Source organism: Tamandua tetradactyla, chromosome 3 (genome assembly GCF_023851605.1).
Source record: "Tamandua tetradactyla isolate mTamTet1 chromosome 3, mTamTet1.pri, whole genome shotgun sequence".
In the NCBI taxonomy this organism is placed as follows: Eukaryota; Metazoa; Chordata; class Mammalia; order Pilosa; family Myrmecophagidae; genus Tamandua; species Tamandua tetradactyla.
The window spans coordinates 56,126,541-56,140,990 of NC_135329.1; the positions used below are offsets into that span (position 1 = coordinate 56,126,541).

The 14,450-nt window shown below is 41.9% G+C and overlaps 1 protein-coding gene and 1 long non-coding RNA gene across 5 annotated transcripts in view; one reads left to right on the plus strand and one right to left on the minus strand.

The window, feature by feature from the left end:
- Nucleotides 1-1,745: 1,745 nt before the first annotated feature.
- Nucleotides 1,746-8,342, minus strand: LOC143677315 (uncharacterized). Its single transcript, XR_013172506.1, has 3 exons — nucleotides 8,167-8,342; nucleotides 4,848-4,922; nucleotides 1,746-2,639 (listed from the first exon to the last, which is right to left on the minus strand). It is a non-coding gene; the product is annotated as an uncharacterized LOC143677315 (long non-coding RNA).
- Nucleotides 7,670-14,450, plus strand: part of GRHL1 (grainyhead like transcription factor 1) — a 67,263-nt gene continuing 60,482 nt past the window's right edge. For 2 of the 4 annotated variants that reach the window (XM_077153159.1, XM_077153160.1), the window contains exons 1-2: nucleotides 7,670-7,849; nucleotides 10,865-11,051. In XM_077153159.1, the coding sequence (XP_077009274.1) occupies nucleotides 7,830-7,849; nucleotides 10,865-11,051 (207 nt within the window). In that variant the 5' untranslated portion in view covers nucleotides 7,670-7,829. Of the gene's footprint in view, nucleotides 7,850-8,438; nucleotides 8,722-10,864; nucleotides 11,052-14,450 lie in introns of those variants that run through there. The other 2 variants (XM_077153158.1, XM_077153157.1) reach the window with 2 other exon arrangements.

Below are 14,450 nucleotides of genomic sequence, written 5' to 3' on the forward strand. Positions count from 1 at the left end.
CTCATAGGTCATCAGAAACTTTTTGGGATTCTCTTCTATGCCTTTTCAATGAGATGCTTATAAAAATGTTTTTCTTTCTTTCTTTCTTTTTTTGGCCTTTGCCTGGTCCTCCAACTAAATGTTAAATGCCCTTCTGATTTTACATCTTAGTGTAAGTCTACCATCTTGGCCACAATGGCCCCAGAATAAAATAACTTGGAGTTTTCGAATGCTTTGAATAGCCTTTATTAAACTTAAAGGGCACCAAAGTATGTAATGCTCAACCACCTCCCCGGTTCCCAGGTAAACGCTGTCATAGTTTAGCCCATGATAATTTCAGTCCAGGCACGCATCTGTCCTTCTCCCCTCATGGAAAATAACCCTGCAACTCCAAGCTCTGCTTCCATTTCCCTATCTCGTTCTTGATGTCTAATGCAAGTCAGATTTTCCTTTTTCTTTGCTTAATTCCTAGTTCTTTCTTTTCCTAATTATCACCAATGGGTGTAACTTAGAATTTGAAATGTTGAAATTGATAATCTCATAGTTTAAAAAAGATATACGAAGCAAATTCCAAAATACTAAAATGTCAAGTAAGGAAAACCCCACTGGGGAAGGATGGCTGTACAAACTGAGTTAATAGAATGTCAACTTGGGGCAAGTGACTTCACCCCTCATTGCTGGTTCCTTATCACTAAAGTGGGGTGAACCTCTCTCTTGTATTAAAATGTGGTAAAAAAAAAAAATGTGGTGACATTTCCCAGTGCCTGTCCATGCAAAAAAAAAGTGAGATGCTACAGCATTTTTAAGTGAACATTATTTTATAATGAAGGTGTTTTACCACTAGTAATCTTTTCTTTAAAGAGTAAAATATGCAAATGTGAGCTAGGAAGCAGAGCTCCACTATCTCTGGGGTGTTTTCTTGAAATGGCAATACGCGTAATGGCTACGCCCCACTTGGTGTTAGTCACAGGCAAGAGAGGTTTACTGTAGGTTAAGACTAGTGTTACTGAGCCTAGGGCTTTCTAGTAGCTATGTTGCAACTGTTGAGCCTTCCCTGGAATGATCGATCTACAGTGAAGCCACAGGAAAAGAATGTGAGATATCTTGCTTTTTCTAGTTGCTGGCAAGTGGGTGACACCCAACTCAACATAACATCTTCTGCTCCTGTTTAGAAATGGTAGAGCTACTGGGTTCCTGGTGACTGAGTCTGGGTCAAGTCCCAGATATCTGACAAGACTTACCCAAGACTACAGTCTTCCTAGGTAGGCATGGTGAGTGGAGGGGGCAAAAGCCTTCATAACTAAGTTCACAACGACGTCACTAAGGATATTCTTAGAGTGTATGGATACCAAAAAATGGAGAGACCAAATGCTATCTCCCAGATATTGTTACTAGGAAGAAGCAGGCATTGCCACATTTACTGTGTCCAGGCTGCTCTATAATTGGGCCTTAGGCTAAACCCAGAATATCCCTCAGAAATACCCAAATATCAGCGGTACCACCACATAGACGGAAAGTGTGGAATTTGGAAACAAAATGTCTGGGTTCAAGTCCTGAAATCACTAGCTATGAGACTTAGGATATGTCATTTAATCTTTCTGGACCTCATTTCTCCATCTACAATAAGGGCATTCTCCTGTCTATCTCAAAGTGTTATCGTAAGACTCAGACACACTCAGGAATGCAATCACGTTGAACACTAAACATTGCTGAAAGAAGGATAATATTATTACCCTTCTGAATAACAACAATAGTTATTGCTTCTCTACAATATGTTTATCCTGATGCTAGATGGTGAGGGAATACTTCTTCTTCCATATGAGACATAGTTTCCGTCCCATAAAGAGCTTATAACATAGTGAGGAAAAATGGGAAGATAGAAAGTTTAACATTTATTAAGGGTCTTATTATGTGCCTGACTTCATTTGAGAGAATTTTTTCATAAAACAGAACCAAACAAAACTGTTGGAGATAGGGATAATGATCCCCTGTTCCAAGTTGAAGAAGCTGAGGCTCAGGGGTGGAATGACTTTCCTAAGTCACAGAGCTAGGAGGTGAAGGTGGAGATTCTGCATCTTTCCCATCCACACCCTGTTTCTGAGGAGTGGAAAGACTTTCATCTCACAGCAGACACTGGCAAACAGCATGAGGTACAAAGACTCTGGCGATCTAAATAGGACTCTTGAATGTCAGCAAAAGGCAGTGGCCAGAGGCCAGAGCAGGATGCTGTACCGTCATCCTTCCACTATTTGAGATGTTCCTTAAATATAGGCTGTTCCATCAGGGTTGAGGTCTCTGAATGTGATGGACTTTAGAAATGGCTGATCAGGGTATGATGAGACTGCAAGCCCAACAAATAGGCACTTGGCGAAAAAGGACAAGATCCTTGTCCTCTCAATCTTTAAAGAAGCTGGAAGGCAAATGTAGTGTCTAGGTGCCAGGCATTGTGTGAGATTCTTTAAGCACACTGCCTCATTTAATTCCACAAAACCCAAAATCATTATCATCACTTTACAGATGAGAAAACCAAGGAGTGGTGGCAAAGTAGATTGCTTCAGATCAAATATAAGGAGCAGAACTGGAATTTGAATCTGGATCTTAATTGAAAGCTCTTCTCTCAAAATCACCCAGAACTTGTTAAAAGTTGGTGGATCAGGTGCCTGGGTAAATAAACAAAAGAACACAACTTTCACATTACCCCAAACAGAAATTCCATACTTATTAAGCATTAACTCACCACTACCTCCTCCCCAGCCCTTGGTAACCTATATTCTAAATTCTGCCTCCATGAGTTTGCTTATTTTAATTATTTCATATCAGTGAGATCATGCAATTAAAAAAATCAAACAGAACTGAAATAACTAAAAGGGAAAGTGGCTTGTGATGAGTGATATAATAAAGGGGTAGCTGGAGAAGGGTTTCTGGAGGAAATGGCATTGGTACTTGGTTTTTAAAGATGTAGAACTGGGATGGTGGGGTGAGGAAAGAGCATAGGCAAAACCTAGAGGCCTGAAATTGTAGGACATGTTTAGGGAACACTGTGACAGGGGCACAGGGTGTCGGTGGTGGTTTACTGTGACACGTTTGTTGGGCCAGATTGAGAAAGAACTTGAATGCCAAGCTAAGGAGCTTGGACTTCAGTGTGTGAGCTGTGTGTAGCTATGATCATACCTATTCTTAGCTACCATTCTTAGAGTCATGGGACATTGGAGCTGGGCCAGATGACCTGCCTAAACTCCTCTTTTTACTGAGACTCAGAGAGAAGTGACACAGCTGAGGTCACCCTTGCTGGTCAGGGGAGGAACCTCGGCTGGAAACTAGATCTTGTGACTCTAGAAATCTGCTAGACCCCCACCCCCACCCCTGCCCCTGCCCCGCCTCTTTGCTTCCATAAGTCTCTTAATACCGTGGGACGGAGGTCCAAAAGTTTGTTCCCTGCTCTGAAACCCATGACTTTGGAATACACCTTCAAAGATCCTCCTTCTCTTAAAACCCACGACCCCATCCTTGAGCTCACAGAGGTTACTGCCAGACAAATAAAAAGATGCTATATCTCTCTCATAATTAAAAAAAAATACAAGTCAAAACAATGAGATACTATTGTTTATTTCATCTAATAGATTGGCAAAATGGAAAAAGTTTGATAAGGCCTACGGCTGACAAGGGTGAGCCACAACAGATAGTCTGAGACCCCGTAGATAGGAATCTAAATGTGGGCAGCCTTTTGGAGAACCATTTGGCAAGATAAAAATTGCACATGTGCATTCCTTTTTCCTCCAATAGTTCCAATTCTAGGAATTGATCCTGAGGCTATGCTCCAGGTGTGCAAAAATGTAATTAGAGGGATGTTTATTGCAGAATGTTTGTGATTGTGAAAAGCTGGGGGGGGGGGGGAGATTAACTAAATTCCACCAATAGATTCAAGTTATCATCCAGCCATAAAAAAATAATCATTTTGTAAAAAGTTCAGTTGTAAACTTGATATGGAAAATGTTTAAGATACAAGAAGTAAAAACAGGCAAGCTGTGGAGTGTTATGCATAGGCTGAATCCCACTTTTGTAAGAAAAAACATACGTGTGCTTGTATATACATAGAAAATATCTAAAAGATGCACACAGACTGTTAATAGTGGTTGTCTCTGGGGAGAGGGACTGTGGATGAAGGGGAGAGTTAATTGGTACTCTATACCCTTCCGTATTGATTAGGTATTTTCCTTATCTCTTCTTCTTTCTTGCTTACGTCTTTAACATGAGCTTGTATTATTTTTATAACTTAAAAAGTAACAAAAAGATAAATAATCAAGAAGGTACTGCTGATAGATCTTAATTTCTATTTTGGAAAACTCTTAGAGACAAACTAAACAATCCCATATTGGAAATTTATTAAAATTGTATAAATTAATAAAATTTGTTTTTAACTATCATATCTGTGATCTAATACCTCGATCCCCTGTTCTTGTTTTTTGTTTTATGGTTTGATATGTATTCATTCACCCCATGTTTATTTTGTGCCTACCTTGTAACAGACATTGGGACTGAAACACGAGGTTTTCAGTCTTCTGCAACAGGATGGTCATTTAAATCAATCCTAGGTGTGGTACAGAAGGGAGAAAACTGACAGGCAGAATGAATGCCTGCAGAGGAATGTATACATTCAATAAACATTTCCTGGATATTTTCTGGGTATATACCAGGAACTTCAGACATAAAAATGAAAGAGATACAATCCCTGCCCTCTCTTGGAATGCTCACCCTTTTGCGGAGACAAATGCACAAACAGAAAATCACATCAACAAACAGAATACAGAAGATGTAGTATTGAGTGATGCCGAAAGTACTGTGAGTACCCACAGAATAGCCAGCCCTACCTGGAGGGGTCAGAGAAGGCCATCTTTAGGGATGGAGAGATCCGCTGAGACTGGAAAGTGAGGAGTTTGCCAAGCCTGGAACAGGAGGAGCAGGAAATGGAGTCGGGCAGTTGGGGTGAGCAGCAAGGGAAGAAGCAGAATTGCAAAAGGTCAGATTGAGGTGTTTACGGTTACAACATGCTAAGGAGTTTAGCTTTTAGCTTGAGTATAACAGAGTGACATAATCTAAACTTTGTGTTTTATAAAGGTCATGCTGGCCATGTGTGGAGATGTGATTAGAGGAAGACGAGGGAAAGGGATATTGTTTCCTAACTTCAGTCATTGCAGCACAACTCAGATGATTTGTACCATAACTGTACCACCTGTATTATTTTTCTTAAATTAACTCACTTCTAACACATAAATAATTTATTTAACAAGGAATTAGTAAGACAACAATAACAACAACAGGATCTAGGGCTCCTGTGTTGCATCCAGAATTAGAATACAGAACCTGGAAATGGCAGAACAGGAGGGCAAGAAGTGAGTCTGTGGCGGATGATTTAGGTTCTGAGGGGCTGAGAGAATAAGGAGAAGGAAGTTGGTGAAAACAGATGAAGGGTAGCTGGCCCAGACCTATTGACCTATTGGCAAAGTATGACCCAGATGACCACTCCTTTCTTTGTTTCATTTTCTTCACTTGGCTTCCATACTTCGATTTTCCTCCTACCTCAGTGATCTCTCCTTTTCCATCTCCACTGCTGGTTCTTCTTCCCAGCGTCTCTATGCTAAAAAAAACTCCAGAATTCAGTCTTGGTCCCATGCACTTTCTTCATTCACTGCTGGAGAGATCTCAGCCCATCTCATGGCTTTAAAATACCATTTATATGCTTATGACTCCTAGATGTACACTTTCAGCACAGAATTTTCCCCTGGACTCCAGACACATATCCAACAGCCTACCCCATAGCTCTATTTGGCTCTCTAATACAAATCTCAAACTTAACTTGTCTAAAATAGAACTGTTGGTCTCCCTCAAACCTACACCTGCAGTCTTCCTGTTTCCATGGATCATTCCTTCCAGTTGCTCAACCAAAAGCCTTACCTTTTTTTCCTGTCATACCCCATATCCAATTTTTAGAAAATCCTGTTGGTTCTACCTGATGGTCCAACCACCTTTTTACCACTTCCACTCCTACCACCCTAGGCCAAGCTATATAACCAGGTATTATTGCATTAATACCTGGTCTCCCTGCTTCCACCTTTGCCCCCCCCCCACCACCACACAGCAGCCAGATTAATTATTTTAAAACATAAGCTAGATCATGTCACTGCCCTTTATCCAACTCTCCAGTGCTTCCCTAGCTCAGAGTAAAAAAACCAAAGTCCTTACAGAAGCCTACGAGGTCCTACACAATTGGCTGCCTCTGTCCCCATTAGCTCTTTGCCCAAATCTGACCTATTCTCTTTTATCTTCCCCTTGCCATTCACTGAACACATTAAGCAGGTGCTCACCTTATGGTTTCTGCCTGGCTGTGCCTCTGCTTGGACCATTTGATGCCCTAGAGTCTTCATGGCTCACTGCCTCATTTCCTTCAGGTTTCTTAAACCCAGACACACCCCACACTTCCTATCTGTCTGCTCTGCTTTTTCTCCAGTGGAACTTGTCACTTTCTAATATCCCATATAATTAACTTATTTTGTTTATTGTGTTTCGACTCTCAACTAGGATGCTGGATGAAAGCAGAGAATTTTATCTGTTTTCTTCACTGCCTTTCCCCCAGCATCTAGAATAGTGCGTGGCATATAGTGGGATATCAATGAATGTGATGAGCGAATGGGCAGACCCTGCAGAAGAAGAGAGCTCCAACTTCGGAAGGAAAATTCGGGCCAGGATTAGGAGTGGAGATGAATAAAAGCTGGCTGGTAAGAAGTGTGAGACTCCTCGGCTGCCTGGACTCAGCGGGGAGACTAGGGAGAAGCACGCAGGAGGGGGCACTATGGGGAAGGAGGTGCAGGTTGGGAGGGCTGAAGCATAGATGGGGCTTCTGAGAGGACTAAGGGCAAGGCAAAGTACGAACTGCGAGACTGATAGGGCCGAGAAGTGAGGTGGGGTCGCAGAGGCGTGTAGGGAGAGGGAGGGCTGGGCATTTGGTAAGAAAGCTCCGGTGGGACCGATATGATCCCTTCGCAGACTGACCACGCTTACAGCGCGCTGGAAAACAGCGGCTTAGGAGATCGCAGGAATTGTTCAGACAGTTCTGCGACTGGTGACCTGCGGTGGGCAAAGAGAGGAAGGGGCGAGTTTCTCAGCTTTTTCTCAGGTAAAAGCCATAGGACTCAGGGAGGAATTGGATATGAGAACTGAAAGAATGACGGCAGGCGTGCGTCAGAGACCCCAGACGGGGCAGAATGCGCCCTTGACCCCTGGGTGGGCTTGAACCGGGAGCATCTGTGGTGGGAGGGGCTGAGGAAGGTGCCCTGGAGCAACAGGGGGCTTGCGCGCGGGACAAGGAAGGGAGAACTCTCGGGGCTGAAGGAGGTTCCGAGGGAAGGGCCCCGTCCCCGAGGCCGGCGGGTGTAAGAAGCCGAGGACAGCGGACGCCAGTCCGAGCGGGTAGGGACGGCCAGGAGCTCCGGGCGCGTAGCCCAGAGCACGTCGCGCAGAGCCCGGCGGCGCGCTGGTGTCTCACCAGCTCCGCGGCGCGGGGCGGTGGCGGCCCAGCTCGCCCGCCAATCAGAGAGCGCCGCCGGCCTGCCGGCCGGCAAGCCCCACCTCCTGCCCGGTGCGCCTCCAGCCAATGGGAGGTCGGGCCCGGGCCCCCCAAGGCGCGCGGCCCGCGCGGAGCCGGCTCAGAGAGCGAGAAAAGCGAACCCAACCCGTCCGGGCCGCTGCTCCGGACGCGCTGGCTGCTGCCGCCGCCGCCTCCTCCCCCCCGGATCGTGTGTACTGTCCCAACCCGAAAGTCCAGTTCTGCGGCCCGGCAGCGGCGAGCGAGCGAGATGACACAGGAATACGACAAGTGAGTGCGGGCGCGGCGCGGGCGTCTGGCCGCCGCGGCTCGGATCCAAGACCACCTCAGCCGGCCTCGCGCGGGCTCTGGAGGACTGCGGGCCGGCACCTGCCGGGAGATGAGGGGGCGGCCCCGGCTCCCGGACAGGGCCGCTGGTGTCGTTGGCGTCGCGTCTCCGGCTCGGGGCCCGGGCCGGGGCGCGGCGCGGCAGGTGCGGCGGGGCGCGGGTTAGGGACGGCTGGTCTGCGCGGGCTCCTTCCCCGCGGCCCCCTCACCCCTTACCCGCTTCTTTGTTCCCCTGAAGCGGCTCTCGAGGAGACACTTGCCTCTCGGAAACTCGACACCTGAGAGGGGCAAGAGCCCCTCCCTGACCGCCGAGCGGATCCGGGTGGGCCGGGGCGCCAGCGCCTGCGCCTTGGTCGCCCCCGGTGACTCGCAGGCCGTCGCGGGGGAATGTCAGGGCGCGCCGGCCCGGGGCAGGGCCCCCAGCGCCTCTCCCTCCCTCCTTCCTCCCCGCGTCCCTGAGCTCGGGTGTACTAATGGATTTCGTTGAGAAGCGCCGGTCAGCTGGGCAGATAGACTTCCACAGGTAACGCCCTGTCCCTAAGCAGTGTAACTAGGAGGACCCGATAGAATGTCCAGGAAACAAATTTTGGGAAAGATGGGAGTTCGCTCTTGGGTCCCGGGATTTTCGGCTCCTTGCCTGGGAGAGGGAGAAAATCGCCGTGGGAGGAGTTATTTTGCCGCTTGGGTCATCGATGTTAATTACAGATCACTGTTTCTTTAATGCTTGGAAATATCAAGAGGGTGAAACTTCCAAGTCAGAGCAATACACTAGAAAGTAGTGTACTTCCAGATATGCCTTTTGGAATCACTTTGTGGTAAGAAGCGTTTTAGCAAATGTAACGTGGTTATGTAAAACGTTAACGTTAGGGAAAACTGGAGGAGGGATATTTTGATATTTTCTTTACAACTTCTCTGAAACTATAAAATTCCAAAATAACAAAAATCCATATTTATAAAAAGCACGCCACGCCAAATGAATAGATATATTTCAGATCAATAAATCCAGGAGAGAAAAGTGTCCGCCTCAATTTTATTATTATTTGTTAAGGATCATTTTGTTCGAGTGAGCTCTTTTTTTTTCTGGATTAGACGATTAGATATTATGTATGGAATATTTCGAATGGACTATTTTTGTGTTGTAGAATATGCAGTTAAGCTAAAATATGAAATATAGTCCAAAAGTTTTTGAGAGATCATTGTTGGAGGGCTAAAGACTTACCTGAAAGCGATGATGAGTCTGAAGGGACTAATAACAAGCCTGACTGTCATAGGAGGAACTAGACTAAGAAAGGCAATTGGTTTGGGGTTTGTTTTTTACTATTTAGATAGGGCCAGATTTCCAAAGCTAAAATTTTGGCTTAAGACACACTTCAGAAATACAAAACACTGTCAGAGTGCTTATGAATGTAAAACCATTTGCAAAAAATATTTCATTTATTTTCTGTTGCTTGTACAAGTTTGGGATGAAGGTAGGAGAAGAAGAGAAGCTGAAAAACTAGCATTACGGGAATTGGATGAGCCATGTGTTGTCATAATGTTCTGGAAGTAGCTATTACACGATTAATAATAGCCTAGCAGCACACCAGTAAATCCCCACAAGGTACCATTGGTTCAAGCAGCTATTATACTCTCCTTATGACGGCTCAAGGAATGCTCCTTGAATATTTCTTTCTTTTTTTTTAATTTGAAGTTTATATAAAGTCTTATCCATTTTTAAGCATAGTCTTTGAACAATCTATTTTGTTTTGTGTTAAAATAGTACACTGCGTTAAGACTTCTTTTTCTTACCGAATGTACTGAAAAAGGACTTTTTGCTTACACATGAGTTAAAAAAAATGGCTTTGAAATAATACTTAATTTTGACTAAGAATGAATTGTATTGAAATTTCTTTTCCTTTTTCAAAGATAGTTTCTTTTTTCTAAATCTATGTCTGTTTTTAAAGGGGCTGGGTGACTGCCAAACCCTAACCTTTCTTGATTGCTTAAAAAGATAATCAGTCTTTCTACATTCACTTTTAGAGAGGTAGGTCACCTTTAGGCCATTTACATATTTTATTTGTGTGTTGCAATAAGAACTAATCCTTAAATTTGCTTGTTAGAGTAGTGCTAATTCAGAATAGTTCTGAACATTAAAATTTTTTTTTCTTTCCTTTCAAAGGAAAGCTGCTTCATTTTACTGGAGTTAGTATTCTACTCTTTCTCTTTATTGACTTTAGTACTGACTGAACAGTTGTTGAGACTGTTTACATTTCAACGTTTTGGAATTGGTAATGTTTGTTTTAGTATTTTAAATTGAAATCTATATGGTTTCACTAAGATTTCAATTCATTTCTGGATTTTTTTGCCCCTGAACTACAGTGTTAAAATAAGACAGTTATGGCCCACTTATTTCCTTACTAGTGGAAAACTAGTAAAGAGTTTGAAAAACAGATTCTCCATGATTTGAAAAAAAAATTTTTCTACGTTCATTGGCTTCATTTATTGTTGTGGATTCTTAAGTGTTAATCTCTAAAATAAATAATTAACTCCGTTGTCAGAAAATTATGCCTCTTTTATTGATTTACAGTCCCCTTAGACCACATTCCATGCTCAATCTACTGGTTTTCAGTAGAATATTTTAACTTTCTCATATAAACCCCAAGGATTTAAAAAAATGTATCCCGTCTTTTTTCTACGTTTTATGTTTCGGTGAAAATGGAGTATTCTAGGTTCTATGTGTAGGTTAATTGCAGGTCCCCTGGTTGCCTGAATACCTTATTTCTTACTGGGTGGCTCATTGGCCTGAATTTAAGTGGGTTGTCTTTTGGTCTTGTCTTAATTTGTCTTACTAGGATTATTGATAAAACAATACACTCTTTTTTTGGGAATGTCAAGAAACTGCTTGTTTGGCTCTTTAAAATTTAGCTTATTAAATACCTTGCGGAAGAAAAATACAATTTTTTTTTAATTTCTCTGAAGTAAACGGCCAGTGTTGGTTCTTCAGAATGAAGCACTTTATCCACAGCGTCGCTCCTACACTAGTGAGGATGAAGCCTGGAAATCTTTCCTGGAGAACCCGCTCACTGCAGCAACCAAAGCGATGATGAGCATCAATGGAGATGAAGACAGTGCAGCTGCATTGGGCTTGCTCTATGACTATTATAAGGTAGTTTTGCCTACTCTTTAAAAACCCTTAACAGCAGTCTAAGATGCACTTGATTCAACAGCATATAAAACTAATTTGCTGGTATAATGTAGCACAAGTTGCTTCTGTAGTGGCTATAAATAGTTTAATGAGTACTTTGACTTAATGTGGTTCAAAGCTGAAAATGTACAATCATAGAATCAAAGGGTTGTTTTTAAAACTTATGCAGTAACCAGCTATTCTGGCTCTATCTGAAAGGTGACACCACTATAAGAGAAGGTGGTAGATGTGTCTTACTGATACTGAATATTTTACTGTGAAGAGTAAATGGTGGTTGACTTACGTGTACTCTAACTTTTATTCTTATGTAGTTAGGGTGATTTCCTTTTCCCAAAATGATATTACAGAATTTTTTTTTGACCTGATTGTAGGATTCATGAAATTTTTTTTCCGAGAAACCATGCAAAACACGTGGTATTATCCCTATTTTGCAGATGAGGAAAATAAAAGTTCTCAGGTCACACAACTAGTACGTGTTGCAGCCAGGATTTAAGCCTTGATCTGATTTATACACAGGTGCATTGCTTTCCGTACAACATACTGCCTCCTGTAGGACTTTGCTTTGTATGTTATATTCATCTTGGCATTTTTCTTTCTGACCAATAGCACATATTTGGGGATAGCTATTAAGAGTTTACAGCATAGGTGCAAAGAGAACCAGGAGGTGGGGCAGAATGGCAGCATCATGCTTGTTGGTTTGTACAGATTAGTGTGGTGCCCTGATATATCCCAGAGTAACTTGCACAGAGAATAAAGAAGTATTTGCAAAGTCCCCTTGGGCAATGGGGAGAAAGGGAGACATATTGCGAAATTCCTGATATTCTCACAAGTAGTGGGAATAACCAATTCAATAGGCTGAGCCCTCAATCTTGGGGCTCACACCTATGAAGCTTACTCCTACAAAGGAAAGGCTAAGCCTGCTGATAATTATGCCCAAGGGTTACCCCCGGAGAGCCTCTTTTGTTGCTCAGATGTGGCCTTTCTCTCTAAGCCAACTTGGCAGATTAGTTTACTGCTCTCCCCAGCTACATGGGACATGACTTCCAAGGGTGTAAATCTCCCTGGCAACGCTGGACATGTTTCCCAGGGATGAGCCAGGACTTGGCAACATGGAATTGAGAAAGCCTTCTTGACCAAAAGGGGGAAGAGACAAATGAGACGAAATAAAATTTCAGTGGCTGAGAGACTTCAGATAGAGTTGAGAGGTTACCGAGGTGGTTATTCTTATGCATTATATATCCTTTTTTAGTTTATGGTGTATTAGAGTGGCTGGAAGAAAGTATGTGGAACTGTTAAGTTGTATTCCAGTAGCCTTGATTCTCAAAGAAGACTGTATAACTATATAGCTTTTATGGTGTGACTGTGTGATTGTGAAAACCTTGTGTCTGATGTTCCTCTTATTCAGGGTATGGACAGATGAGTTAAAAAAAAAAAGATAAAAATAAATAAATAATAGGGAGGATAAGGGGTAAAATAAATTGGGTAGATGGAAATACTAGTGGTCAATGGGAGGGAGGGGTAAGGGGTATGTATGGGTTTTTTCTTTTTCCTTTTTATTTCTTTTTCTGGAGTGATGCAAATGTTCTAAAAATGGTCATGGTGAAGAATACTCAACTATGTGAAGATATTGTGTGTCATTGATTGTATAATATGGTTAGACTGGATGTGTATAGATATTTGTCAATAAAAATATTGAAAAAATAAAAAGGGAGTTTAGGACACAACTTAAAACAAAAATAGGTTGTGTTGAGGCACAACTTTGCCATGTGGTCTTTGGCTCATTAATACCTTGTGTAACTCCTGTGTGTTTTACCACTACCTTATAAAGACGGACCTTTTCAGGGTTTCCAGGAGCAATAAGAAATGGGGGTGGGGAGCAAATCTTAATGTCAGTCTCTCTGTATGACTGTGCTCCATATATATATATGTAGTTTGTTTTTACCATCTTTTTGTTTTCAAAAGTTTCAAACCTACAGAAAAGTTAAAATAGGGTAATTAATTTCACCTAGATTTGCCGGTTGTTTGCTTTATTGGCACTATGTTCTTTCCTTAATACAAGAAATTCAGGGAGGGGGAAAACAAGATAGTTTATCAAAATTAGGGTGCAATCCGAACAAAAGATTTAATCACTTGCTAGTATGAGAGCATGTGTATGGTTAGTTGGGTTTGAGGGATTGGGGTGAGGTTTATTTTTTCCTTCAAATATGAAAGAAACTTATAGCTAATGATGCTAGGAGAAACCCTTGCCTGGGAAGCATAGCCTTGAAGGTTCCTTTGAAGTAGAAGTTATTATGTATCCGTTTTTCTTATGGCTTGTTTTATTGACTCAGTATGAAAATCATAAGCTTCCAAGATATTAATTATAGAGTTGCATATTTTAACTGAAACTTTTGAGAATTGGAGAAAATCAATAAGTTTAGTACCAGAAAGACCAATGTAGTAACACTAACTACAGTGATTGTATGTATGTGTGTGCTTTAGATAAAGGTCCTAAAAGTATTTTAAGTCTCAATGGGATATAAATCTTCATGTCTGTTTATAAAGGGTGACAATTTTAGTAGTACTTATTTTTCAAGCCTCTTGTGATATGATTAGGGTAATTTTCTTTTTTAAATAGTCGGATTTATTTCAATTCTTTGGGTGTAAGCATCAGTCATTGTTACATAATAAGCTTGGTAGAGCTTTAAAACCACAATGTTAATACGTAAATAATAATTTAATTTGACTTTAATTTCATGAAACAAGAATATAGGGGTAGAATTCTCACATTGAAAACCAGTTTTAAATGTCGTAACAGTTTTGGAGTACATACTGGGATTAAGGCCCAGTTGAGTCCATGTCTTTAAGACACCCATAAATAACATTTGCCTACCTTTTAAAATTTTTTTGTTGATATCATGTCACATACCATGGCATCACCCAAAGTGTACAATCAGTGGTTCACAATATCATCATATGACTGTGCATTTATAATCACAATCCACTATTATTGTGTGTGAAAAATAACATACAAAAAAGCAATAAATTTCAAAGTACACCATAACAATTAGTAGTAGAACAGGTTTCAGAGTTCGGTATGGTTACAGTTCTACATTTTTAGGTTTTTGCTACTAGCTGCTCTAAGACCCTGGAGATTAAAAGAAATATCAATATAATGATTCAGCAGTCATACTCATTTGTTAAACCCTCCCTTCTCTGTATAACTCCAAAGATCACCTTGATGTTTCTCCCACTCTTTAGGGGTGTTTGGTATTTGCCTGCTTTTTGCCTCCTTTGCAAAGAAAAGGAGAATCAAAAAGGAATAGAGCAAACTGAGTTAGATTTTCCCTTTGGGTAATGGACATATATATGAATCCTAAA